At 43.7% G+C, this 25785-nt stretch overlaps 1 protein-coding gene across 1 annotated transcript in view; it reads right to left on the reverse strand.

Moving 5' to 3' along the window:
* LOC141140905 (uncharacterized) overlaps nt 1–11441 on the reverse strand; it is a 104885-nt gene extending 93444 nt beyond the window's left edge. The window contains exon 1 of the mRNA XM_073628451.1: nt 11200–11441. Within this exon, the coding sequence (XP_073484552.1) occupies nt 11200–11271 (72 nt within the window). The 5' untranslated portion in view covers nt 11272–11441. The remainder of the gene's footprint in view (nt 1–11199) is intronic.
* Between the last annotated feature and the right edge of the window lie 14344 nt (nt 11442–25785).

Consider the following 25785-nt stretch of genomic DNA (forward strand, 5'->3'; position numbering starts at 1 on the left):
AAAAGCAGTTTGGATGAGCCTATAACTATAGATAAAGTTGCTAATGCCATAAAAGACCTAAAACTTAACAAAAGACCAGGCCCAGACGGCTACTCGGCTTTATACTATAAACATTCTCAGAAATACTCTCTCCCATTCTCACTGAAACTTTTAACAAACTTCTAGATGGACATTCTTTTCGGCAAGAAACACTAATGGCAATTGTTTGTATGATCCCAAAACCCCTTTCTGATGATACTTCCTGTGTGAATTATCGGCCTATCTCTCTGTTAAACCTCGATATTAAATTATTAGCAAAAATAATAGCAAAACGCCTCAATAGCATTATAGGAAAATTAATACATAGAGATCAAGTAGGCTTCATGCCAAATAGACAGGCAGGCGATAATATACGCAGAGTAGTGTTATTGGCACATATTGCTAAAAAACGGAAAATCCCTTTATGTTTTCTATCTCTCGATATTAAGAGGGCATTTGACACAGTATCCTGGCAATACATGCAATATTCATTACAAAAATGGGGTTTTGGACCCCACTTTTTAACATGGATCAAAGCATTATATAATAAACCCAAAGCCTATATAAAATATGCTGGATACAAATCTGAAGCCTTTAATATCGAAAGAGGTACCCGACAGGGTTGCCCATTATCTCCCTTATTATTTGCCCTTATACTCGAACCCATGGCCCAATACATCAGAACAAACCAAACTATAACTGGCATTGAAGTAGGAGGTGTTATACACAAATTATGTATATTTGCAGACGATATATTACTTTTTCTATCATCACCACAGGTCTCTGGTCCTAACTTAATACCAGCTCTTGATGGATTTGCAGCCCTATCCGGCCTTATGATTAATCCTAAGAAATGCCTAGTGCTTAATATTTCACTCACAAACATGGAATTGATCCCGGCTAGGGCTGCACTCCCATTCACATGGGCAGAAAAATCCCATATCTTGGAATTCATTTAACAGCATCTCATTCTGACTTATTCTCAACCAATTATCCTCCTGTATTAAGACAGATCACAAATCTAATAAAACAATGGTCGCAACTTCCTTTATCCTGGATAGGGAAGATTAATGCAATCAAAATGACTATTCTACCCAAATTGCTTTATCTATTCAGAGTCCTCCCTATTCCAATTCCTTCCTATTTTTTGAGAATAGTACAAAAAAGAGCAACTTCGTTTATATGGGGCTCTTCTAAACCACGTATACCTATACACACACTACATCTTCCCAAAAATAAAGGAGGCCTGGGATACCCTAATTTTACTAACTACTACAGAGCAGCACATTTGGCCAGTCTGTCCAAATATCATGCAAAACAGGAAATCCCATTATGGGTATTTATAGAGGCTTCAGAAAATGACCCTCTATTAATATCAAATTTATTATGGCTTGATCCTAAAGACCGCTTTAAAATTCATAATCCCATAACTAAACACTTCTTATCTCTCTGGGATAAACTAAAAACCAAATATCAGTTACAATCTCCACACAATCCTCTCCTTTCTTTTATCAGAAATCCGGCCTTTTATCCGGCATGGATCTACCCAAATTCTTTTAAAGCTTGGACAACATCAGGCATTCAGACACTAAATGACTTCAAAGCATCTAAATCATTCCTTTCATTCCCATCGCTTAGAGAAAAATATGATCTACCAAACTCTGAGATATTTAGATATCTCCAAATCAAAAATTTCTATACACCATTCCTAAAGGGGGATACACCATTATCCCAATTATCCATTTTTGAATCAATCTGTACAAAAGATCCATTTGCTAAAGGCACAATTTCATCACTTTATAATCAATTATATGGAGTAGCAAATCTTAATAGACCCTCTTACGTTCAGAGGTGGGAGGAGGACCTGGGACGAACTTTAGAAGACACGGACTGGTCTAACATATGGCTCACATCTAAGTCATCTTCACCCAACATCTTAGCACTGGAGACAAATTATAAAGTCCTAACTCGCTGGTACCTTGTACCCGCTAGAGTGGCAAAATATTCACCTAATACCTCAACTCTTTGTTTTCGAGGATGCCCAGAAATAGGCACATATTTACACATATGGTGGACGTGCCCAGTAATCCAAACCTTCTGGAAGGAAGTCTTCGTGATTGCATCTAAAATATTTAAAAAAATAATACAACCAGATCCATATTTAACTTTACTTAATCTAAAACCGGAATGGTTAACACTCTCTCAATTCAAACTTATGATCCAACTAATAACGGCTGCAAAACAAACAGTGGCCAAGGCATGGAAATCTCCTACATTGGTACTAGCAGAAACAATTCACAGAATGAATAATACAGTGTCCCATGCTAAGATGGTAGCCATCGATCAAAATCAAATTCCAAAATTTGAAAAACTTTGGCATCCTTGGATAAAACAACAGTTCCTGTCAAACTTCAATGACTCTGTCCTGTTGCCATGGTAACAGATTAAATGACTTACAGAGACACCCATTCTAAGGCTTCAAAGAGAACTAAAAAGAATAATAAACTGACGAGCGGGACAACCTTGTGGACCATACCTCTACCTTTCAACCCTTTTTCTTCTTTCTCTTTCCTTTTCTCCACCTTACGATTAAAGCTCATTATCAGAATGTATTTGACCTATATACACTCTACTTGTAAACAATATGTATAGTAGGTATAAATCATTTAAATACCTACAAAAGTAACTAAGTAAATGATATATATCTTTAATTTAGGTTTACGTGAACCCAATGTTTAATATTTGAAATTTCATGATATTTACCTATATAAACCCTACTATAAAACAATGAGCTTACTTTATAGATCCTTGTAAACTTACTTTATGTATCTTTATAACATTGTATACTCAATAAACTTCTTTTGACAAGGAAAAGCAGCAGGATTGCTTTCTAAATGCTGATAGATTTCAGCTGGCATCTTGGCTTTCCATGCCTTTTTTGCACCTCCCTTTCTTCATGTGTTCAATACTTTTTCCCTGTGTCATTCCATTTTATTACACAACTTAATTTCTGAACATGTTTGTTTTGGTTTCTTTGTATGTATGGATTGGGTTGTTCTTGACATGTGGTGAAAATGTCATGTCAATAGCACTTTTAGAAATAGATTTACCTAGAAAAATGGTGACGTGTTCAATACTTATTCTACCCGGTGTGTGTGTTTATAATATATATATATATATATATATATATATATATATATATATATATATCTCACAAAAGTGAGTACACCCCTGTACACACATTTTTGTAAATATTTTATTATATCTTTTCATGTGACAACACTTTTTTTTTTTTTTAACTTTATTACTCTTTTATTTTTAATATTTTTACAAAAAACATGTACTACCAATCAAGAGGCATCTAAAAAATCATATGTATATTGCTGTAGCATCTTTACAATGTCATGCGTGATTTCAAACTTAAATAACCTTCAATACATTATTGTGCACTATTCATATTTTCTTCCTTTAACAAGGTAAAGTAAACACAAGAATGCACCAGTACCTCAAATCCCCTCTGTGGTTCTCTAACCTTTTTGTGACCCCTCCCTTCCTTCACCTCCCCCGTGTTCTTCCTTATATTAACCACTTCAATACCAGGCACTTAGACACCTTCCCGCCCAGGCCAATTTTCAGCTTTCAGTGCTGTCGCAATTTGAATGACAATTGCGCGGTCATGCTACACTGTACCCAAACAAATTTTTTATCATTTTGTTCCCACAAATAGAGCTTTCTTTTGGTGGTATTTGATCACCTCTGCGGTTTTTATTTTTTGCGCAACAAATAAAAAAAGACCAAAAATTTTGAAAAAAAAACAAAGTTTTTCTTTGTTTCTGTTAAAACTTTTTGTAAATAAGTAAGTTTTCTTCTTCAATGACGGGCACTGATATGGCTGCACTGACGGGCACTGATACGGCTGCACTGACGGGCACTGATACGGCTGCACTGACGGGCACTGATACGGCTGCACTGACGGGCACTGATACGGCTGCACTGACGGGCACTGATACGGCTGCACTGACGGGCACTGATACGGCTGCACTGACGGGCACTGATACGGCTGCACTGACGGGCACTGATACGGCTGCACTGACGGGCACTGATACGGCTGCACTGACACGGCTGCACTGACGGGCACTGATACGGCTGCACTGACGGGCACCGATACGGCGGCACGGATGGGCACCGATGAGGCGGCACGGATGGGCACTCATAGGCGGCACGGATGGGCACTCATAGGCGGCACGGATGGGCACTCATAGGCGGCACGGATGGGCATGAATGGGCACTGATAGATGGGCACCGATGGGCACTGACAGGTGGCATGAACGGACACTGATGGGTGGAACTGATGGCACTGCTTGTTTGCAGTCATGCCCCTAAGGGTGGCATTGCTGGGCATCACTGCAACATAATGGTGCCAATCAGTGCCCATTTGTGGGCACTGATTGGCACAGATTTGGCACACTGGGCACATGTGGATGGCCATGGGGTACATACCTGGCCATCCACATGTTGCCCCTTCCCTGGTGGTCCTAGTGGCGATCCCTGGTGGTCCAGTGTGGTGATCTGCGGGGGGGGGCTGCGCTGATAAACAATCAGCGCAGACCCCCCCTGCCAGGAGAGCCGCCGATCGGCTCTCCTCTACTCGCGTCTGTCTGTGATTGGACACGGCTGATCACGTGGTAAAGAGCCTCCGCCGGAGGCTCTTTACCAAGATCGGTGGAGCGGTGTGTCAGACTGACACACCGCTCCACCGATCGCCGCTATGCGCGCCACCCGGGGGCGCGCTGAGGCATGTTATCCTGCAGGACGTCATATGACGTCCAGTCAGGATAACAGAACCACTTCCCGGGCGGGCGGGAAGTGGTTAAAGTGTAAGCAATCCCATCCATGTGCCGTGTCCATTTAAATATTACACAAATATATAATGTGATCTTATTTCTCTCTGCTCTCTCATTTCCAATTTCGGTCCTTTCTGCTCCCCTCCAGGTCATATCCACCTAATTTTTTAGATACGATCTCCACTCCCTGGTAACTCCCTCTATGGAGGACATCCCATTTTATCTAACCAAGGCTTCCACATCTTTAAAAATGTATCCAGGTTCCTCCGTCTAATAAATACTACTTTTTCCCTCCAATGACTCAAACACACAGCCATTAATGTAAACCGCTGGCAACAAAAGTGAGTACAGTGAAAATGTCCAAATTGGGCCCAATTAGCCATTTTCCGTCCCCGGTGTCATGTGACTCGTTAGTGTTACATGGTCTCAGGTGTGACTAGGGATCAGGTGTATTAAATTTGGTGTTATCGCTCTCACTCTCATATTAGTCACTGGAAGTTCAACATGGCACCTCATGGCAAAGAACTCTCTGAGCCGTTTAGCAGGACAGGTACCACTCAGAACAGGCCTTGCCATGGTCAACCAAAGCAGTTGAGTACATGTGCTCAGCGTCATATCCAGAGGTTGTTTTTGGGAAATAGATGTATGAGTGCTGCCAGCATTGCCGCAGAGGTTGAAGGGGTGGGGGGGTCAGCCTGTCAGTGCTCAGACGATACGCCGCACAGTGCATCAAATTGGTCTGCATGGCTGTCGTCCCAGAAGGAAGCATCTTCTAAAGATGATGCACAAGAAAGCCCCCAAACAGTTTGCTGAAGACAAGCAGACTAAGGACATGGATTACTGGAACCATGTCCTGTGGTCTGATGAGACCATGATAAACTTATTTGGTTCAGATGGTGTCAAGCGTGTGTGGTGGCAACAAGGTGAGAAGTACAAAGACAAGTGTGTCATGCCTCCAGTCAAGCATGGTGGTGGGAATGTCATGGTCTGGGGCTGCATGAGTGGTGCTGGCACTGGGAGCTACAGTTCATTGAGGGAACTATGAATGCCAACATGTACTGTGACATACTGAAGCAGAGCATGATCCCCTCTCTTCGGAGACTGGGCTGCAGGGCAGTATTCCAACACGATAACGACCCCAAACACACCTCCAAGATGACCACTGGCTTGCTAAAGAAGCTGGGGGTAAAAGGTGATGGACTGGCCAAGCATGTTTCCAGACCTAAACCCTATTGAGCATCTGTGGGGCATCCTCAAAACAGAAGGTGGAGGAGCGCAAGGTCTCTAACATCCACAAGCCCCATGATGTCACCCTGGAGGAGTGGAAGAGGACTCCAGTGGCAACCTGTGAAGCTCTGGTGAACTATATGCCCAAGAGGGTTAAGGCAGTGCTGGAAAATAATGGTGGCCACATAAAACAATGACACTTTGGGCCTAATTTGGACATTTTCACTTAGGGGTGTACTCACTTTTGTTGCCAGAGGTTTAGACATTAATGGCTGTGTGTTGATATATTTTGAGGGGACAGCAAATTTACACTGTTATACAAGCTGTACATGGACAGACCGCCTAGGCTCTGAGGAAAGGGGTGCGCTCCTGAAACGCATCAGCCGTTTGGGGTGCCATCATCTACCTCTTGTCATCAGGCACCAAGGGATGTAGCTGTGACTGCTAAGAAAAGCTTGCTTTTTACGCTCGATTGTGAGTAGTACCATTGTTTTTACACTTTTAATAAAACTTTTATATTGGTAATGCACTAGGTCGGTGCGCCCTCTTTTCTTTTCATCTTCTCTTTAGTTGTACGAATACCCATTGTTCTGAAGAGGGCTGCAAGACTTTAGATTTTGCCTTATATTCAAGAATGGACCACACCATCCGTGTCTAGCAAACCACTGGAGCACAGGAGATTATTGTTTGGTTGATTTTTTTCACTCACTACTTTACATTGTAGCAAAGTGTCATTTCTTTAGTATTGTCACATGAAAAGATATAATAAAATATTTACAAAAATGTGAGGGGTGTACTCACTTTTGTGAGATACTGTGTGAAAATATTATATATAATCTCTATCATTTATTTGTAAGCTAAGATTGTTTTCAGCAAATACACAAATACCTGCTGATCTTGCGGGAAACTAACGTCCTTGTCACTTCCTGTGTGCTGCAACGCAGAATATCTGCCTAGCCAGATATCTTCTGTAAACTATCAATCTCCCTGCCCTCCATGTAATGGAGATGAAGAGATAAGGACATGTTCGTAGTCCATATCAGAAGAGCAGCCTAGGCTGATAACTATGGCTCCCTCCATAGATACAGTGGAGGATTGACTCCCACAGACAGGAAGTGTGGTGTTTGCAAGATTACCATGTTGCAATAAAGCAAAAGAAGCTTCTAAAAAGAAAATAAGTGCAGTCACCATACCAAATACTAGTGAGCTGCATTGAATTACGTTTTTGGTTTTGTGTTCAGATACAAAGTAACCGCAGGGAAAGTCACTGCCATCTCTCTCCCAGAGACTGGGTTTTACCCCTATACTTGTCTGAGTGATCTGATAACCCCATTCTGTGGAATCCTAATGCAACCATTCAAAGGGACAAGCCTGTATTGCGTGTTTCACTAATTAATGGCAAGTAGCAAAAGTTTACTAATTAGACAACATTCTTTGCTAATTGAGAAGTAAATGTACGCTTTTTTTAAATGGAGAAAAAAATTGATTTCACAGGAAAAAAAGGTCTAGAGGTTTATTCCCTGCAAATTGTTCAGTTCTGAGGTGAACTCAGTAACAAAAGCTTGTACATGTTTTTTGAACTCTTGGATTCACCCATATAGTATAGGCGATCCACTAAAGCGTAAAGTGAACCTGTATTGACTACAACCAACCAATCATGTAGAGTGAAAGTCCTACTTTTCTCCCCTTTGTGAATGTCTGAACTAAAAAGTTCTCTTCATGCTTTAGTTAATCTGGGCCAAATTTTCATTCCCTACTTCACCATTAAAAATAAGGCTCTTTTACAAAATCATAAGAACTCTGTATATATCTATCATGGCAAACATACAGCAAGACATGCTATGCAAGCGAACTAACAAAAAATACATGGGGGGGGAGGGTGAAGTCAATTAACTTGGATGCCATCAGGTAGTAATTATCCTACTTAACTACTTCTGTTGTTTCTCCCAAAGTCAGACTTTTAAATGAAAAGGGTATGGCAAACAAATCAGATAGAAAATAAAAATAATATAGAATATAGGTAGCCAGAGAAAAAAACTTTTATATTTAATATGATTATCAAAGGCTCAATATTTTATGATGGGACATGGATCAGTTGGTGTAAAATAAACAAAAGTGTGTGTTTTCCAGAAATAACATATACTTGGGATTAAAATAAAAAATTACTCTTGACATATTGGGAACTGTAGACACAGCTGTGTTGACAAGCTGTTGTGTTTATGTAGGCAGGACTTTTAGAAGGCCATTCTTTAGAAACAGCTGTGTCCACAGTTTCCCTGCAGCGATAAGCAAATCTTAAAAGGGAACCTGTCATATCATTGTCAAGAGCATGGCTTAGGGCTTGTTCACACCATGTTCATTAAGGTGCAATGCTCTGCACACCACCGTACATGTATGGTATGGACAGGGCTCATAGAAATGGAAAGTATATGGACACCAAACAACTAGATAGGGAATAGTAGTCTGAATTCTTCTCTTATCCTGTGTGTTTTAGCCAGGCAGCAAATATGCTTTTACTTGAAGAGTATTATTTCTTTATGCTGCCCTTCTTTGTTTTTCTAGGGAAAGGGAGGGGCACAAATATGGCCATATGCACATAGACTTGCTGCCAATTTGTAGGCCATTTTAAGTAGTTTTTAATAACAAAGACGACTAGTTAAATGTGACTTTAATTGCAATGTGTTACCAGCTTTACTGTAGCCCACGTAGTTCCCCTAATTATTGTTTTATAAATTCAAAGCTATCTAGAAGAAATAAAAAAAAATGTATGTATGTATGTATGTATATATATATATATATATATATATATATATATATATATATATATATGTGTAACAGACCCCCCAAAAGAAATGCAACTGTGAAAAGGAAATCTGCAAGCAATTACATTTTTTTGTTTAAAAATAAAATTAAATAAAACACCTCCTTTACAAAATAATAATAAAGAAAAAAAAAACCCGTTATGATCTTATTTTTCACATTTGAGTAGGTTTTGGATTTGTTTTCGCTAAAGATAATATGTTTAGAAGAATCTGTCAAATTGTTATTTTAAGTCTATTTCATTTCTCTGACCACGCTAGACATTTATGAATGAAAAGACTGCACTGTTATGATGACTCCCCTACAACATACAAGCAGAAGATGTGAAAGGAATCTACACTAACCTACTGATATATCAGCATTACAGCTGCACCCCTCAGCTGAAACAAATATTAGCAGTTTGTATGTATACAGTTCAGATCCATCTGAAATGATCATAAAAAAACTGAATTCACAAGCATCAGCATAAAGGTCCAGATATAACCTGATTTTGGTGAACAGGAAAATTTACGTTCATTGAAGAAAATATGTTTTAGTAGTCCACCTCAAGCTCTTTAGCCAAGGAAATGCACTTTTAATTAGATTGAGCTGCAGAATCAATGCAGCCGTGTCCTCAAATAACTGGACTGCATTCCAAAGGGGGGTGCACTTCTCTGGCTAAGGTAGGCGTGAAATTGATTAAGAACAGCAGTCATAGGCAAGCAAGAGGAACAACTGGCTCGGGTTCCAAAAACCTACTTCCAGATGCATGCACGCACATTCCCATATAGTATTTGGCATCCGCAACAACACTGGCTTTTGCGCCAAAAGGTCGCCTTCCAAATGTTGCATGAACGCGCAGCCTTCGTTCACACAAGTTACGACTGAAACCTGGCTGTACTGGATTTTGGAGTTTGTGTCCATGGAATTTAACATATAATGAAACACAGGACAAAATTTATAGAAAAAAAAAAAAGTAGTCCCAGTACCCTGGCTAACCAAACTGAATATGTGAAGTTTTAAAAGTCTAGTAATAGAATAAGGAGTGCATGAATTTGCCCAAAAAACACAACACAAAAAAAATGCTCAATCACACTGGCACAACCAATTTTGTGGTTAAATGCTATTAGAGGACATTTCTAAATGATTTTTAAATGCATTTTTTTTTAAATAGTATTATTCACATTGTGCATTTAGGGGTGGCCAGTTTAGCTGCATTTAGAGAAAATAGAATTCTGTGCGTCCAGGATCTGATTAAACCTTATTCACACTGGACCTGTGTTTATAGCATATTTCCAAATGGTTATAAATCAGTATAACAAATTTTAGTGTCGGTGTGGTGGGACTGCACTGAGCAGTCGTGTCTAGAGCAGTCCAAACGCAAGACAAGGCATTTTACCTTGTTTACATTTGGCTCAGTTCACACCACTGCAACATGGTGGTTCGTTCTGAAAAAAAAAAAAAAAAAAAAAAAGAGAAGTAGTACAGCATGCAGTTATTTTATTTTTTGCATCAGAGCGTGATGCGACGTAATCGACTGCATTGCTGTGCGCTGTAGTCAAAAGAACTGAATGAAATGTCGCTTTGTGTTTCCAGCGCATCGGCATCGCAGACATCTCACTATGTGAATGGACCCTTAGGACTCATTCACATGGACGCTGTGGCCCGTACAGCGCGAATGACTGCTTTGTTTCTGCGGCTGGAGCAGCGTGCAGGCAGCCCATGTTCCTCTATTGAGGGGGGGGGGGGGGATGCAGCAGCTGTACGGACACTGCTGCTTATCCTACTAGGACAGGGGCGTGCGCACAGTGTGCATTCAGGGCTCGCCCGTGCAGATCTGTCACGTTAGAATGAGCGGCTATATGGGTTGCCTGCGAGCAGCTTCAGCCCCATAAACAAGGCGCTTCGTCACGCTGCAGGAGCGCCTGTGTGAATGAGCCCCAATGGTGAAATCAATGTACAATTAGGTGCATTTAGGGGCAGATTAGTAAACATACTCTTCCTGGACTCATTCAGGAGAAGTGGCAATTGTCTCCTGCCCCCCCCCCATAGGTTTCCTGATCTAGGATATCAGTGGTAAGTCAGTACAGCCCAGACCCCCCCATAGACCTATAGACCTGCAGCCCAGACCCCCCCCCCATAGACCTGCAGCCCAGAGGTGACTCCAGCTCTGCAGAGGCTGCACTCACCCTCTACACATGCACTCACATGTTTTCTATCCCCATTTGTAGTCACGTCCAGGGTAATGACTCCTTCTAATTGCCCAGGCACACCTGAAAGGTACATTACTGCTGAGCAGAGATGCAAATACCTTGCCTTCTGTTTCTGCATTCCACAGGAACAAGCTTGTCAGGAATATCCACGCTGCAGAAGCTGTCCTCATATCGGCAGCTATTTCCAAGGCAGAGGAGTCAGTGATGTGAATCTCGGAGGTCTGTTAGACACTGGCTTCCCCACCCTGGACCCCTCTCTCTGGCTCAACCTTCCACTCTCAATTTCACTCCCTCCCCACATGGGTCAATTACCTGCCGTACTGGGACAACAGCCGCTGCGCCCTCTGCCGGCCACTCGGGGAATCGCCTCTTGGATGGGATTTGTATTTCTTCCTCCAGCAGATATGTAGGGTTATAATAGTTTAAGCAAAATATATTACGAACATAACGAAGAAACATTAACCACTTCAGCCCTGAAAGGTTTTGCCCCCTTAATGACCAGAGCATTTTTTTCGATACAGCACTGCGTCACTTTAACTGACAAATGCGTGGTCGTGCGACGTTGTACCCAAATAAAATTGACGTCCTTTTTTCCCCCACAAATAGAGCTTTCTTTTGGTGGCATTTGATCACCTTTGCGGTTTTTATTGTTTATTTTATAAACAAAGAAAGAGTGGCAATTTTGGGAAAAAAAAACAATTTTTTTTTTTTACTTTCTCCTATAATACATATACAAAAAAATATATAAAAAACTCATTTTTTCATCAGTTTAGGCCAATATATATTCTTATATTTTTTGTATTTATATTTTTTAATACTGATTGGTTTGCGCAAATGTTATCGTGTCTACAATCTACGGGATTGATTTAGGGAAATTGTTTTTTAAATAGTTTTTACTGGTAATGGCATCAATCTGTGATTTTTAGCGGGACTGTGACATTGCGGCGGACAAATCTGACCCCAAATTACACTTTTTGGGGAGCAGTGACATTTTTACATTGATCAATGCTATAGAAATGCACTGATTGACGTAAAAATGACACTGGCAGGGAAGGGGTTAACACTAGGGGGTGATCAAGGGGTTGTGTTCCCTCAGCGTGTTCTAACTGTAGGGGAATGGGCTTACTGAAACGTGACAGAGATCACTGCTCCCGGTCACTGGGAGCAGTAGATCTCTGTCATGTCACTAGGCAGAACGGGGAAATGCCTTGTTTACATAGGCAGTTCCCCATTCTGCCTCTCCTCGCAGCGATCGCGGGCCGCCAGCGGACATTGAGCCCGCGGGACCCGTAGGCACGCTCCCGTGGCGGGCATGCACGCGCCCGCTATCCTGCTTTTACGGACTGATGTACAGGAGAGCCATTCTGCCAAGGTAAATCAGCGTTAGCCGGTCGCCAAGTGGTTAAAGAGGAACTGCATTCTGCTCACATAAGTTGTAATAAAAACATCTTTGCCATTCTGAAGCTTCCCTAAACCACTTTGCATTTTATTTCATATATACTGTGATTCTGTATTTACCAAATATGCTGCAGAAATCTCCCTCCACTTAGGGTCCTTTCACACGGGACGGATCCGAGATGATCCGCCCCATGAACATCTGCTTGCTCTGTCACCCGTCACAGTGCCGCTCTCCCCTATGGGGGATCGGATGACGACGGACCCTAGAGTCCGTCGTCACCCGATCCGAAAACGGATGGAAAAGTAGGTTTTTCCTCCGTTACACTTTTTCGGATCGGAGCGGGTCAGATGTCAGCAGACATGTCACCGCTGACATCCGACGCTCCATAGAGGTCTATGGAGGGTCCGCTCAGGTCCGCCTAAAAAACTGACAGGCGGACCTGAACGGATCGTTCGTCTGAAAGAGGCCTGAGACTCGGTTCACACAGGGACGACTTGTCAGGCGACCTAGTCGATGCAAGTCGCTCCGACTTAGAAAAAGGTTCCTGTACGACTTTGGGGGCGACTTGGGGCGACTTGCATAGACTTCTATACAGAAGTCGTTTTGCAAATCGCCCGGGCAGTCGTGTGCAGGTCGCCTCGGTGAGGCGACCTGCAAGTCGTGCCGCCTCTGGTGTGAACCGAGGCTAAGTCTAGCTGCAATCATTTTAACTGTGGACAGCTGAAGCTGCTGCCTATTCACTTCCTTGATTTACACAGACACACAGAGGAACACCTCCAGCTCTGCAGCTCTCATTGGCCCTCTTATGACTCCTCGCCCCTCTCATCCTGGCAAACTCTCGCAAGAGTGAGAGAGAGAGCTGTGCATGATTTCATAAGCCTAGGTTTTTTTTTTTTTACCAGACAAGAAACAGGAAGTGGGCTGTATAAGGAATTAACTGGCAGAAAAAAAATGCTCATCAAGGGCAGAAAATTGAATAGATGGAAAGATGAAAAAATGACTGAGATTCCACTGTAACTCCCCAGCCTCACCTTAACCACTTCAGCCCCGGAAGGTTTACCCCCTTCATGATCAGGCCGTTTTTTGCAATATGGCACTGCATTATTTTAACTGACAATTGTGCGGTCATGTGACGTTGTACCTAAATAAAATTTATGTCCTCTTTTTTCCCCACAAATAGAGCTTTCTTTTGGGGGTATCTGATCCCCTCTGTGGTTTTTATATAATATAAACAAAAAAAAAGACCAACAATATTTTTTACTTTATGCTATAAAACGTATCCAATAAAAAAAAAAATGTAAAAAATCAAATTTCTTCATCAATTTAGGCCAATATGTATACTGCTACATGTTTTTGGTAAAATAAATCCCAATAAGCGTATATTGATTGGTTTGCGCAAAAAGTATAGCGCCTACAAACTTTGGAATACATTTATGGCTATTTTATCTATTTATTTATTTTTTTGGGGGACCGGTGAAATTATTACAGTGATCAGTGCTAAAAAATGCACTGTCACCATACTAATGACACTGGCGGGGAAGGGGTTAACATGAGGGGTGATCAAAGGGTTAAATGTGCTCCTAGGAAGTGCTTTCTAACTGTGGGAGGTGCTTTGACTGTGGGAAGACAGAGATCTGTGTTCCTGCTTAGCAGAAACACAAGATCTCCATCTTCCCTTCTCACAGTACGGCGGTTTGCCTTGTGTACATAGGCAGACCACCATTCTACCTCTCCTGAGAACAAAAATGGGGTGCAGGCGAATATCAGGTCTGCTGGACCCTTTGATTGGCTCCCGCTGTGTCCAATCACAGCAGGAGCCAGTCACCGGCAGCATACTAGCGCGCCCCAGACCCAGTGCACGAAATCACATACAGGTACGTAATTTCATGCAGGAGGGCCGCCCTGCCGCAGTATATCTGCGGGGGCGGTCCAGAAGAGGTTAATAAAACAAAAAGTGCGGCTAGTAAGAAGAGCCTAACATGACCTGAGAATTCACAAGGAGGACCAGCCTTCAAGGCTAAGGTTCACTTAAAAATAAATAAAATAATTGCACAAATTTATTGCAAAGCATTGCTCATGCGATCAGCAGATTGCGGGTGCAATGCCAGGAACCTACAAACTCTTAGTAAAGCTGTCTGCCTGTACCTCCAATACTGGTAGACAGTTACTGAAGATCAGTGAACTACAAGAACGCTCACCAGTGCCCTCGGATTTTATTGAGAACTATATGAAGTCACAGCCAATCACGAATGGTAACTCCCTGCATTGCGCGGCGCATGCGCGCGATCGTAAGCACGCTGCACGTGCACGTCGGTGGCGGCGTTTTCCCGGGAACACTGTTCGTCACCAACGATAGTACACAGCCATTGGCCAGGGCTGTGTACCACGTGATTGGCTGTGATCCATTCACAGCCAATCACTAAATGTAAACATAGAGCTGTCACTAGCTGTTACCAGCTCTTCTCTCCTCACACACCGTTTCCAGTGTGAGGAGAGAAGAGCTAGGAGCAGTGAGTTACAGATCTATGTTTAGTAGTGTCTGCACCAACACCACACCTGTCCCATCGCCCCCCCCAATTGTCATCTGTCACCCAACAGTCACCCCATAAAAGTGCACCTGTCACATAAGAGACTGCCATCAGTGACCATCAGCGGTGCAACCGTCACCCATCAGTGACCATGCCCTGTCACCCATCACCATTAGTGACCGTGCCCTGTCAACCGTCACCCATCAGTGACCGTGCCCTGTCACCCGTCACCCATCAGTGACCATCAGCAGTGCACCCATCACCCATCAGTGACCGTGCCCTGTCACCCCTCACCCATCAGTGACCGTGCCCTGTCACCCGTCACCCATCAGTGACCATCAGCGGTGCACCCGTCACCCATCAGTGACCGTGGCCTGTCACCCATCACCCGTCACCCATCAGTGACCGTCGCCTGTCAACCATCTGTGACCATCACCCGTCACCGTCCGTGGCCTGTCACCCATCAGTGACCATCGCCTGTCACCCATCAGTGACCATGCCCTGTCACCCGTCACCCATCAGTGACCGTGCCCTGTCACCCGTCACCCATCAGTGACCATCAGCAGTGCACCTGTCACCCATCAGTGACCGTCGCCTATCAACCATCTGTGACCATCATCCATCACCGTCCATGGCCTGTCACCCATCAGTGACCATCGCCTGTCACCCATCAGTGACCATCGCCCATCACACCATCATCACCTCTCAGTGAACGTCACCTGCCACCCATCGCACAGCCCATCAGTGACCATCACCTGCCACCCATCTGTCACCCGTCGCACAGCTACCCACCACACAGCCATGTCCAAAAGAGTATATACTAGTGAGGAGGCGTTCCAGATCCTCTCCATGACCGATGAGAGCACTGGGGAGTTCTCATCAGATTCCAATTCCAATTCTGATTCCGAATCAAATTCAGCATTTGAACTGATGGAGAGTAGTAATGATTCGGATGAAGAATGGGTCCCTCCTAAAAGGGCACGACACTCTGGAAACCAGGCAGCTGCCAGCAACCAGGATTATATTTCCAGGCCCAGTACCAGCGCTGCCGCCAGCAATAGGCCCCAGGAACAAAGGCCCAGTATCAGCGCTGCCTCCAGCAATAGGCCCCAGGAACAAAGGCCCAGTACCAGTGCTGCCTCCAGCGATAGGCCCCGCGAACAAATGCCCAGGCCCAGTACCAGTGCTGCCACATCACACCTGAGTACCAGCACAGGAAATTCAACTCCCCCAACTACTGGAGTGTCACGTCCCCCAAGAGCTAGGGCCGCTACATACATGCCAGAAGGTCTTGCCAACCCAACATGGCTGCTTTCCAACTCGGGATCACCAATTATTCCCCCTTTCACAGCACAGCCAGGTGTGCAGGCCAACACCCAAAATTTCACAGAGATCGATTGCTTTCACCTGTTTTTGCCCGACACTTTGCTGCAATTCATTGTGGACCAGACAAATTTGTATGCCCAGCAGTATATTGCCAGCAACCCCCAATCATCTTATGCCCGTCTGTTTGAGTGGAGAGATTTGAATTTGAAGGAGTTCAAATTGTTTTTGGGCCTCATCCTAAACATGAGGCTTACAAAAAAAATGAAGGACATGCCTATTGGTCCACCAACCCCATCCACCATATGCCCATGTATTCTGCCGCAATGCCCAGGTACCGATATGAGATGATTATGAAATTCTTTCATTTTAACGACAACACCCAGTGCCCTCCCCGCAATCATCCAAATTCCGATAAGTTATATAAGATTCGCCCACTGATAAATTTATTTTCCCAACGATCTGCAGAACTCTATGTCCCCGAGAAGCATATATGTGTGGATGAGTCCCTGGTACCATTTTCAGGCTGGCTAGGAATAAAACAATATATTCCTAGCAAAGGCCAAATACGGAGTAAAATTTTACAAGCTCCGTGAGAGAGCCACGAGATATCTGTATGCGTTCCGCATATATGAAGGAAGAGATTCCCAGCTCCAGCCCCCTGAGTGCCCGGCCTACATGGGCACAACTGGAAAAATCATATGGGACCTGGCTTACCCACTTCTGAAAAAAGGATATTATATATACCTTGACAACTTTTATACCAGCCTGCCCCTTTTCAGACACCTATATATATCGAAAAAACCCTGGCCTGCGGAACCTCAAGAAAAAATAGGAAGGGCTTCCCACAATCCATAGTAAACAAAAATCTGCAAAGGGGGGAAAGAGCAACACTGAGATGCAATGAAGTGCTGGCCTTGAGGTGGAAGGATAAAAGGAATGTGCACATGATGTCCACCATTCATGATGACACTACAGTTGTAGTTCAGCGAAGACAAGGTCCCATTGAAAAACCGACATGTGTCCAAGATTATAATCTCTACATGGGGGGGTGGATTTCAATGATCAAATGATTCAGCCCTATTTGTCAATAAGGAGGTCCCGATTCTGGTACAAGAAGGTAGCAATTTATCTCATCCATTTGGCCGTTTACAATTCCTACATAGTCTACACAAAATCCACAGAAAGCCCCGCTCCTTTCTAAAATTCTTAGAAGTAGTAGTCACGTCCCTCATCTATCAACAAAGACCCCCCCAGAAGACCTTCGCTGTGATGCTGTTAGCCGACTTCATGAACGCCCCTTTCTGTACAACATTCCACCATCGGAAGTAGGCCGAAGACAGCAAAAAAAATGTCGCGTGTGCAGCAGAAGAGGATTTAGAAAAGATACCAGCTTCCATTGTCCCCAGTGTCCCTCCCAACCTGGCCTTTGCATTGGTGAATGCTTCAAACTTTATCATACATCCCTAAAATATTAGCCCATATTTTCCCCATTTTCATCATCTGTGCTGACCATTTTCCATGTTTCTTCAAATAACCATGCCACTGCCTTCCACGTGAACTGACCCTGGCCTGCTTTTTGACTATGCCTCTGCCTACCGTTTGGACTGCTTCCACATGAACTGACCCTGGCCTGTTTTGTGACTATGCCTCTGCCCACCGTTTGGACTGCTTGCACGTGAACTGACCCTGGCCTGTTTTGTGACTATGCCTCTGCCTACCGTTTGGACTGCTTCCACGTGAACTGACCCTGGCCTGTTTTGTGACTATGCTTCTGCCTACCGCTTGGACTGCTTGCACGTGAACTGACCCTGGCCTGTTTTATGGACTATGCTTTTGCCTACCGCTTGGACTGATCTGTTTCCCTGCTACTGTAGTACACAGGGGTCTCACATATGTGAGAGTTTTTCCGGATGGAGAAAACAATTTTTTTGGTTTTCTCCGGGTTTTGTAATTTCCAGACTAGGGTCTGGTGTCCGGAGGCTTCATAGAGATTTGAGTGGGTCGAAGCCTCTACCCCTGTGCACAGGTCTTACCCGATTGTGGCCCTCAGCCTGCTGCTGACTTACTGCCATCATGCCTTTGCCTGCCACATGAACGGACCACACCTCTGCCTGCTACCTGGACTATGCAAATAATTAGCTGTAGCAAGAGGCAGTATGTTTATGAAGGGCTGGAGAGCGGTACAATAATGATTGTCTGCAGGTAACAGTGTACCAGGACCAATATTATGGCTGTGCTGGCTGTCTCTGCCTGGACAATTTCTATGGACAAATGCTTTGGCTGTGCTGACAATATCCTTGTGCTGACTATAGACAATATTCCTGCCTGCTGCCTGAATAATTACTATTGCTGTCGCTAAGCACATCCCTGACTGCTGCCTGGACCAGTGCTCTCTTCTGTGGACACTACTAAAAGCACAGGTAATACTCTTTTTTACCCTTTCCGCAATAGAATTTATTTTGGATTGTAATTCTTGGTATGTACATGCTATGTGTTAGAAATATGAAGGGCCTTCAAATATGATAGGTTGCCAGGAAATTATCTATGTAATGTATGCTCCTAGAACGCCTGATGGTGCTACTTGGATGTTGGGCCTCTGTATGTGGCCAAGCTGTGTAAAAGTCTCACACGTGGTATCCCCATACTCAGGAGGAGTAGCAGAATGTATTTTGAGGTGTCATTTTTGCTATGTGTTGGAAATATCTTATAAATAGACAACTTTGTGTAAACAAAAATGCGTTTTTATTTTTTTTCCACATTTTCCAAAAACTTCTGGAAAAAAAAAAACTGTTCAAAAGACTCATTATGCCTCATAGATTATACGTTGGGGTATTTGCTTTTCAAAATGGGATCATTTTGTGGGCAATTCCATTGTCCTGGTGCTCCAGGGCCTTCAAAAGTGTAATAGGTGGTTGAGAAATGAGATGTGCAATTTATGCTCGTAGATCGCCTGATGGTGCTACTTCAATGTTGGGCCTTTGTATGTGGCCAGGCTGTGTAAAAGTCCCACACATGTGGTATCACCATACTCAGGAGGAGTAGCAGAATGTATTTTGGGGTGTAATTTGTTGTATGCATATGCTCTGTGAGAGAAATAACCAGTTAATATAACAATTTTGTAAAAAAAAAAAATCTTCCTTTTGCAAAGAATTGTGGGGAAAAATGAAAAAATTACAACTTAAAAAAAATTCATCATGCTACTTACTTAATACCTTTGACTGTCTACTTTCTAAAGTAAGGGGTCATTTGGGGGGTCATTTGGGGGGTATTTCTACTTTTCTGACTTGTTAGTACCTCAAGAAATGAGATTCACCTGATGTACTGAAGGCCCGATCAGATGTTTTCAATTTTCAGTGATGGGCACCATAGTTTGTAGACTCTATAACTTTCACAAAGACCAAATAATATACACTAATTTGGGTTATTTTTACCAAAGATATATAGCAGTATAAATTCTGGCCAAAATTTATGAAGAAAAATTACAAATTTGCGAAATTTTATGACAAAAACAAAGAAAAAGGCAATTTTTCACAGAATTTACGGTCTTTTTTTATTTATAGCACAAAAAAATAAAAAACCCATTAGTGATTAAATAACACCAAAAGAAAGCTCTATTTATGTGAAAAAAGAACACAGATTTCATTTGGGTACAGTGTTGCATGACTGAGTAATTGTCATTCAAAGTGTGAGAGCACCGAAAAGCTGAAAATTGGTCTGGGCAGGAAGGGGGTTTAAGTGCCCTGTATTGAGGTGCTTAAAGGAAGTCACCTCCAAGTTGGATCCTCATTTATATTGATGTAATTTGGATCTGACATTACAGAAAGATTACCCAGGCATTCCCTGAAAGTCGTTTCTAAAGATGCATCAAATTAGTAAAGTCGCCAGAAAATCGCCAGGAAGTCACCTGGCAAAGTTACACCGTAAGTCATGTAATTTTCAGGTTGCAGTAGTGTGAATGGAACCTAAAAGGTTGTAGTAACCAAAGGTGATCTTATCCTTTAACTACAGTCTAGTAAAACAACTTCCATTAGACTGAAACATTATCTATGTTTCACGAGGTAAAAGGGTTTCAATTCCTAAAAAGGTCCTGTCACCAACTTAACCATTTAAAAATGTTTATTTGCAGCATTTTTCCTTTCCATAAATAGAAAAATCTATTTTTATTGACTTGCAATGTGCCTCTGACCTTGCTAGGGAATTGACACTCCAGAAAGTGTCAAATTCCTCGCACAGCCAACATCCTCTTTGCATGTCATAGCACTCTCCTCTTCTGGTCCAGCTCCTCCAACTCTCTCGCCAGCTCCCTACATAACCTTTTTTTCAAAAGTGAAAGTAAATCCACAAACATACAAACCACACCACAAGTCCCAGCTTTAAATGTCCAATGTCAGTGTCATCAATAAAATTCAATTTGATCAGAGGGATAATTAAGGGGTATCTAATGAGAGGATCTTGCAGCTTCCTTAAGAGATCCGGGATAATCCAAGGCAGCTCAAACAAAAAGAAAACAGGAGCATGGCATCCTCATTAGCATGATCGTCTACATTTATTGAAAGAAAAAATACATAGCCTGCACAGCCCTGCTTTGTATCCATCTTGGTGATTCCTACTCCCACCACCCCAGCTAATTTTAAGAATTTTTACTGTAAGTGTACTATTTTTTTCTTTTAATAAATGTATAAACTCATGCTAATGAGGATCCTGCGCTCCTGTTTTCTTGCTGTTTGACATAACCTTTTATGTAGCTGCTGGGGAAGAGCAGAGGGAAATACAATAGAGCAGCAATTCTCAACCAGGGTTCCATGGAGCTTCAGAATTTGCTCAGGGCTCCTTGAGCTGTGGGCTGATTGACCTCCCAATTGATGGTGCCTGCACAGTTCCAGGGTCAAGGCCACTTGGAAGAGTCAGCAGCACCAATTATCTTTTTTTTGTTGTTATAAGGGTGGCATTCTGATCACTACTGTAAGGGAAGTATTTTTCCCACTGATCATCAATGAATTGGCTTTAGATAGGGTTCCCCAAAAACTGAAAACATTTTCAAGGGTTCCTTTCAAGAGTTGGGAGGATAGGGGAAAGGCTAAAATAGAGTGTCATCTGAGTAACAGCTCTGAGTCTGCTGACATCACATCCAAAATGGCAGTGCCCAACAACAGTGTCAGGGCTTTTGGACATCTACGCAAGGGAGGCTATGGCCTCATTTACATGGGGTAATCAGTACACTCATGCATATGGCCATATTTATGATGGCTGCAAGGATATCCACACACATCCTTGGGTGTATAGCCATGTGGTAATGATGCTCAGCTCAGAACGCAGGCTTTCAGTATTCTGAATTCTGAATCAGTCCCAGATGGAGCTTTCTTCCTTTTGAACTTAACTGGCAGTATCATTTATGCAATTGTCACAAACCACTCTCATGTTGTCACCCACGTGCATACAAATCCTAAGATATGCATTTTCTATTTCTGGCTTTTCATCTCTCCTTCCAGTGACTGCACAGTAGCAATGCATTCATATATTTCATTTGAACATATACCACTTTAAAAAAGCATCCCTGCAGATGTCTTGCATGACAGTGGCTGTGCAGTAGTGGCATATTGATATCTTTGATTTATACAGATGTAGGTTCTCTGTCTATTTCACCTGTCAATCGTAGCACATTGTGAGTGTATAGCAAGATTTTGCATGGATAGCCATGTTCCATGTAAGAGGCAACAATTTTTGTCTTTTTTATGTAGCACTACTACCGTAGAAGCCGCAGGATTGCTGGCCACTTCTTCCCCACAGGCTTTGCCCCACAGCCAGGCACACAGGCTCATTTACACGTTTCTTCAATAAATAATCTAGGGGATGTTGTTTTGTGGTTTTTATTTTTGGAGAACTTGGATAGGGTTGAGTGTAGTGGTGGGATACTCCAATAACAAGAACTATGGGGGTCATTTATGAAAGGCAAATGCACTTTGCACTACAAGTGCAAACTACAAGTGCAAAGTGCACTTGAAATTGCACTGAAAGTGTACTTGGAAGTGCAGTCGCTGTAGATCCGAGAGGGACATGCAAGGAATATAAAAAACAGCATTTTATCTTGCACATGATTGAATGATAAAATCAGCAGAGCTTCCCTTCATTTCAGATCTACCCCTCAGATTTACAGCGACTGCACTTCCAAGTTCCATTTCAAGTGCACTTTTTTGCACTTGTAATGCAAAGTGGATTTGCCTTTCGTAAATAACCCCCTATGTATAACTGAGGACTTAGGTATTCTTCAGGACAAGCTACATTGAAGTCCAGGCTTGAAACAAACAGTAAACTTCAGCTTAGTAGTAAGAGTAGTAAGAGTAAGAGCCACAAGAGCAGAGTCCCTTTAAGTAGGAGATTAGATGGACAATATAAATTTCCAATAGGGGGATTCCTTCATCCACCTGACTTAAAGTGGTTGCAAAGGCAGAAGGTTTTTTTTATCCTACTGCATTTTATGCAGTAAGATAAAAAAAAGCCTTCTGTGTGCAGCAGCCCCCCTCAGCCCCCCTAATACTTTCCTGAGCCCCATCTCTATCCAGCGATGTTGCATGAGAGACTCGGCTGCCCGGGACTCTCCCTCCTCATTGGCTGAGACAGCAGCGAAGCGCCATTTAATTAAAGTCAGTGAGCAAGTGAGGAGAGAGAGGGTGTGGGCCAAGGCTCTGTGTCTGAATGAACACAGGGAGCTGCAGCTTGGCTTGCTTGCTGTGGGGGCACTCAACAGGAGGGAGGGGCCAGGAGTGCCAAAGAGGGACCCGAGAAGAGGAGGATCTGGACTGTTCTGTGTAAAACCACTGCACAGAGCAGGTAAGTATAACATGTTTGCTATTTTTAACAACAAAAAAAACGAGACTTTAGTATCACTTTAATTGAAAAAAACAAAAAACTCCTATTTTATCCCTTTTGGTCTAGTAAACATACCATTAAAAGAGTTTTGTTATATATGTTCAATAAATGCAATATAAATAATAGTGGTTCCTGCCAGTTATCTTGTGAGCTGAAAACTTAGAGAGCTTATAACTTACCACTCTCTCTGTGAACTGCTGAACATCTACCCCCTATGCTTTGGAGGGGAGGAAAGGGATTGGGGTACTGTAGCCCTTCCTAGGGTGAAAACACTGCTTCTCCATAAGGCTGGGTTCACACTTGAGAATGCAGTGGCTCACAGTAGGAGTCTGGTGCGTCTTCATTCACTGTTTCAGCAGTGGCGATCCGTCCATAGGGCCCCCCCAGGCAGTCACAAAAAATTTTTTAAAACATGGCCCTTAAAAAAAAGCGCCACGTCATGAGATTGCAGACATGGCACTTCATTGGCGGGGTTTGGAGCTGCTTGCGGCGCAATCCATTGCCCCGAGCAGCATCGTGGGTGATTTGTTCTCAGCGGGCTACAAAAAGATGGCCACCGTGAGGACTAATCCCCTTGTGTTCAGTGGAGAGGGGAGGCCCCTCCCCTCTCCACTGAACACACGGAGAAAGCCAGGAACTAGCTGGGGAGAGTCAGATGTGGCTTGAAGGAGGGCTGTGCTGCCGGGGACACAGATGTGAGGAAGGGCTCAGCTGATGGGGACACAGATGTAAGGACGGACTCCGCTGGGGACACAGATGTAAGGAGGGGCTAAGCTGGGGGCACCTGATGTAAGGAGGGACTTTCCTGGGGGCACCTGATGTAAGGAGGGACTCCGCTTGGGGTATCTGATGTAAGAAGGGAATCCACTGATGGGGACACAGATGTAAGGAGGGTGTCATAAACCAGATGTGACCAGAACTGTGTGACTGCGACAGAGTGAACCAGACATAAATAGGTGAAAGTAAGTTTATTAAGGAAAATGCATATGTGAACACACCACCAATACAGAGTGAACAACCAAACAATCAGTGATATAAAACCAACCAGCATATGTAGCAAGAGGGAGTACCAGAATCGTAGTCAAGCCAGGCCGGGGTCATAAACAGGGAATCAGTAGCTGGGAATGGAGATAAACAGGACAAGAGAGGATGGATGGGTCACAGGAGGGATGGGTCAGGTACAAGGCTCAGCGTCCAGAGTACAGGGTTCAGGTAACGGACAGGAAACAGGATCAACAGGTTCCAGGCTTCAGGTTCCGGCTACAGGATCAGGAATCAGAGTAACAGGATACAGGTCAGGGCTCAAGGAGCAATACCAGGGCAACATAAGTCTGCAATTGCTGGGTATTTATACTGCAGCTCTACTAATTAAGGTCAGGTGATACCTGTCTGCAGAGGGGAATACCTGCTCCATACTGCCAGGATTCCTCCGCTGGTGGACGCCAGTACTGCGGCCCAAAGGTGACAGAATACTTGCAGGAAAGAGCAGCTCCGAACTGCCAGGAGACACCTGCTGGTGGACCTCAATACTGCGCGCCAAATGATCGAAATTACCAGCGGAGAAGACCTTTCCTGACAGAGGGGTTACGCTGGGGGCACCTGATGTAAGGAGGGACTCTGCTTGGGGTACCTGATGTAAGAAGTCTACTGATGGGGACACAGATGTAAGGAGGGACTCCTCTGACGGGGACACAGATGTAAGGAGGGGCTCTGCTGACAGGGACACAGATGTAAGGAGGGGCTCCGCTGACGGGGACACAGATGTAAGGAGGGGCTCCGCTGACGGGAACACAGATGTAAGGAGGGACTCCGCTGACGGGGACACAGATGAAAGGAGGGGCTCCGCTGACAGGGACACAGATGTAAGGAGGGGCTTCGCTGACGGGGTCATAAATGTAAGGAGGGACTCCACTGACAGGGACACAGATGTAAGGGGGGACTTCACTGGGGGCACCTGATGTAAGGAGGGACTCTGCTGGTGGCACCTGATTTAAGGAGGGACTCTGCTGGGGCACCTCATGTAAGGAGGGACTCCGCTTGGGGTATCTGATGTAAGAAGGGAATCCACTGATGGGGACACAGATGTAAGGACAGACTCCGCTGGGGACACAGATGTAAGGAGGGTGTCATAAACCAGATGTGACCAGAACTGTGTGACTGCGACAGAGTGAACCAGACATAAATAGGTGAAAGTAAGTTTATTAAGGAAAATGCATATGTGAACACACCACCAATACAGAGTGAACAACCAAACAATCAGTGATATAAAACCAACCAGCATATGTAGCAAGAGGGAGTACCAGAATCGTAGTCAAGCCAGGCCGGGGTCATAAACAGGGAATCAGTAGCTGGGAAGGGAGATAAACAGGACAAGAGAGGATGGATGGGTCACAGGAGGGATGGGTCAGGTACAAGGCTCAGCGTCCAGAGTACAGGGTTCAGGTAACAGACAGGAAACAGGATCAACAGGTTCCAGGCTTCAGGTTCCGGCTACAGGATCAGGAATCAGAGTAACAGGATACAGGTCAGGGCTCAAGGAGCAATACCAGGGCAACATAAGTCTG

This window comes from Aquarana catesbeiana, linkage group LG01 (genome assembly GCF_042186555.1).
Source record: "Aquarana catesbeiana isolate 2022-GZ linkage group LG01, ASM4218655v1, whole genome shotgun sequence".
In the NCBI taxonomy this organism is placed as follows: Eukaryota; Metazoa; Chordata; class Amphibia; order Anura; family Ranidae; genus Aquarana; species Aquarana catesbeiana.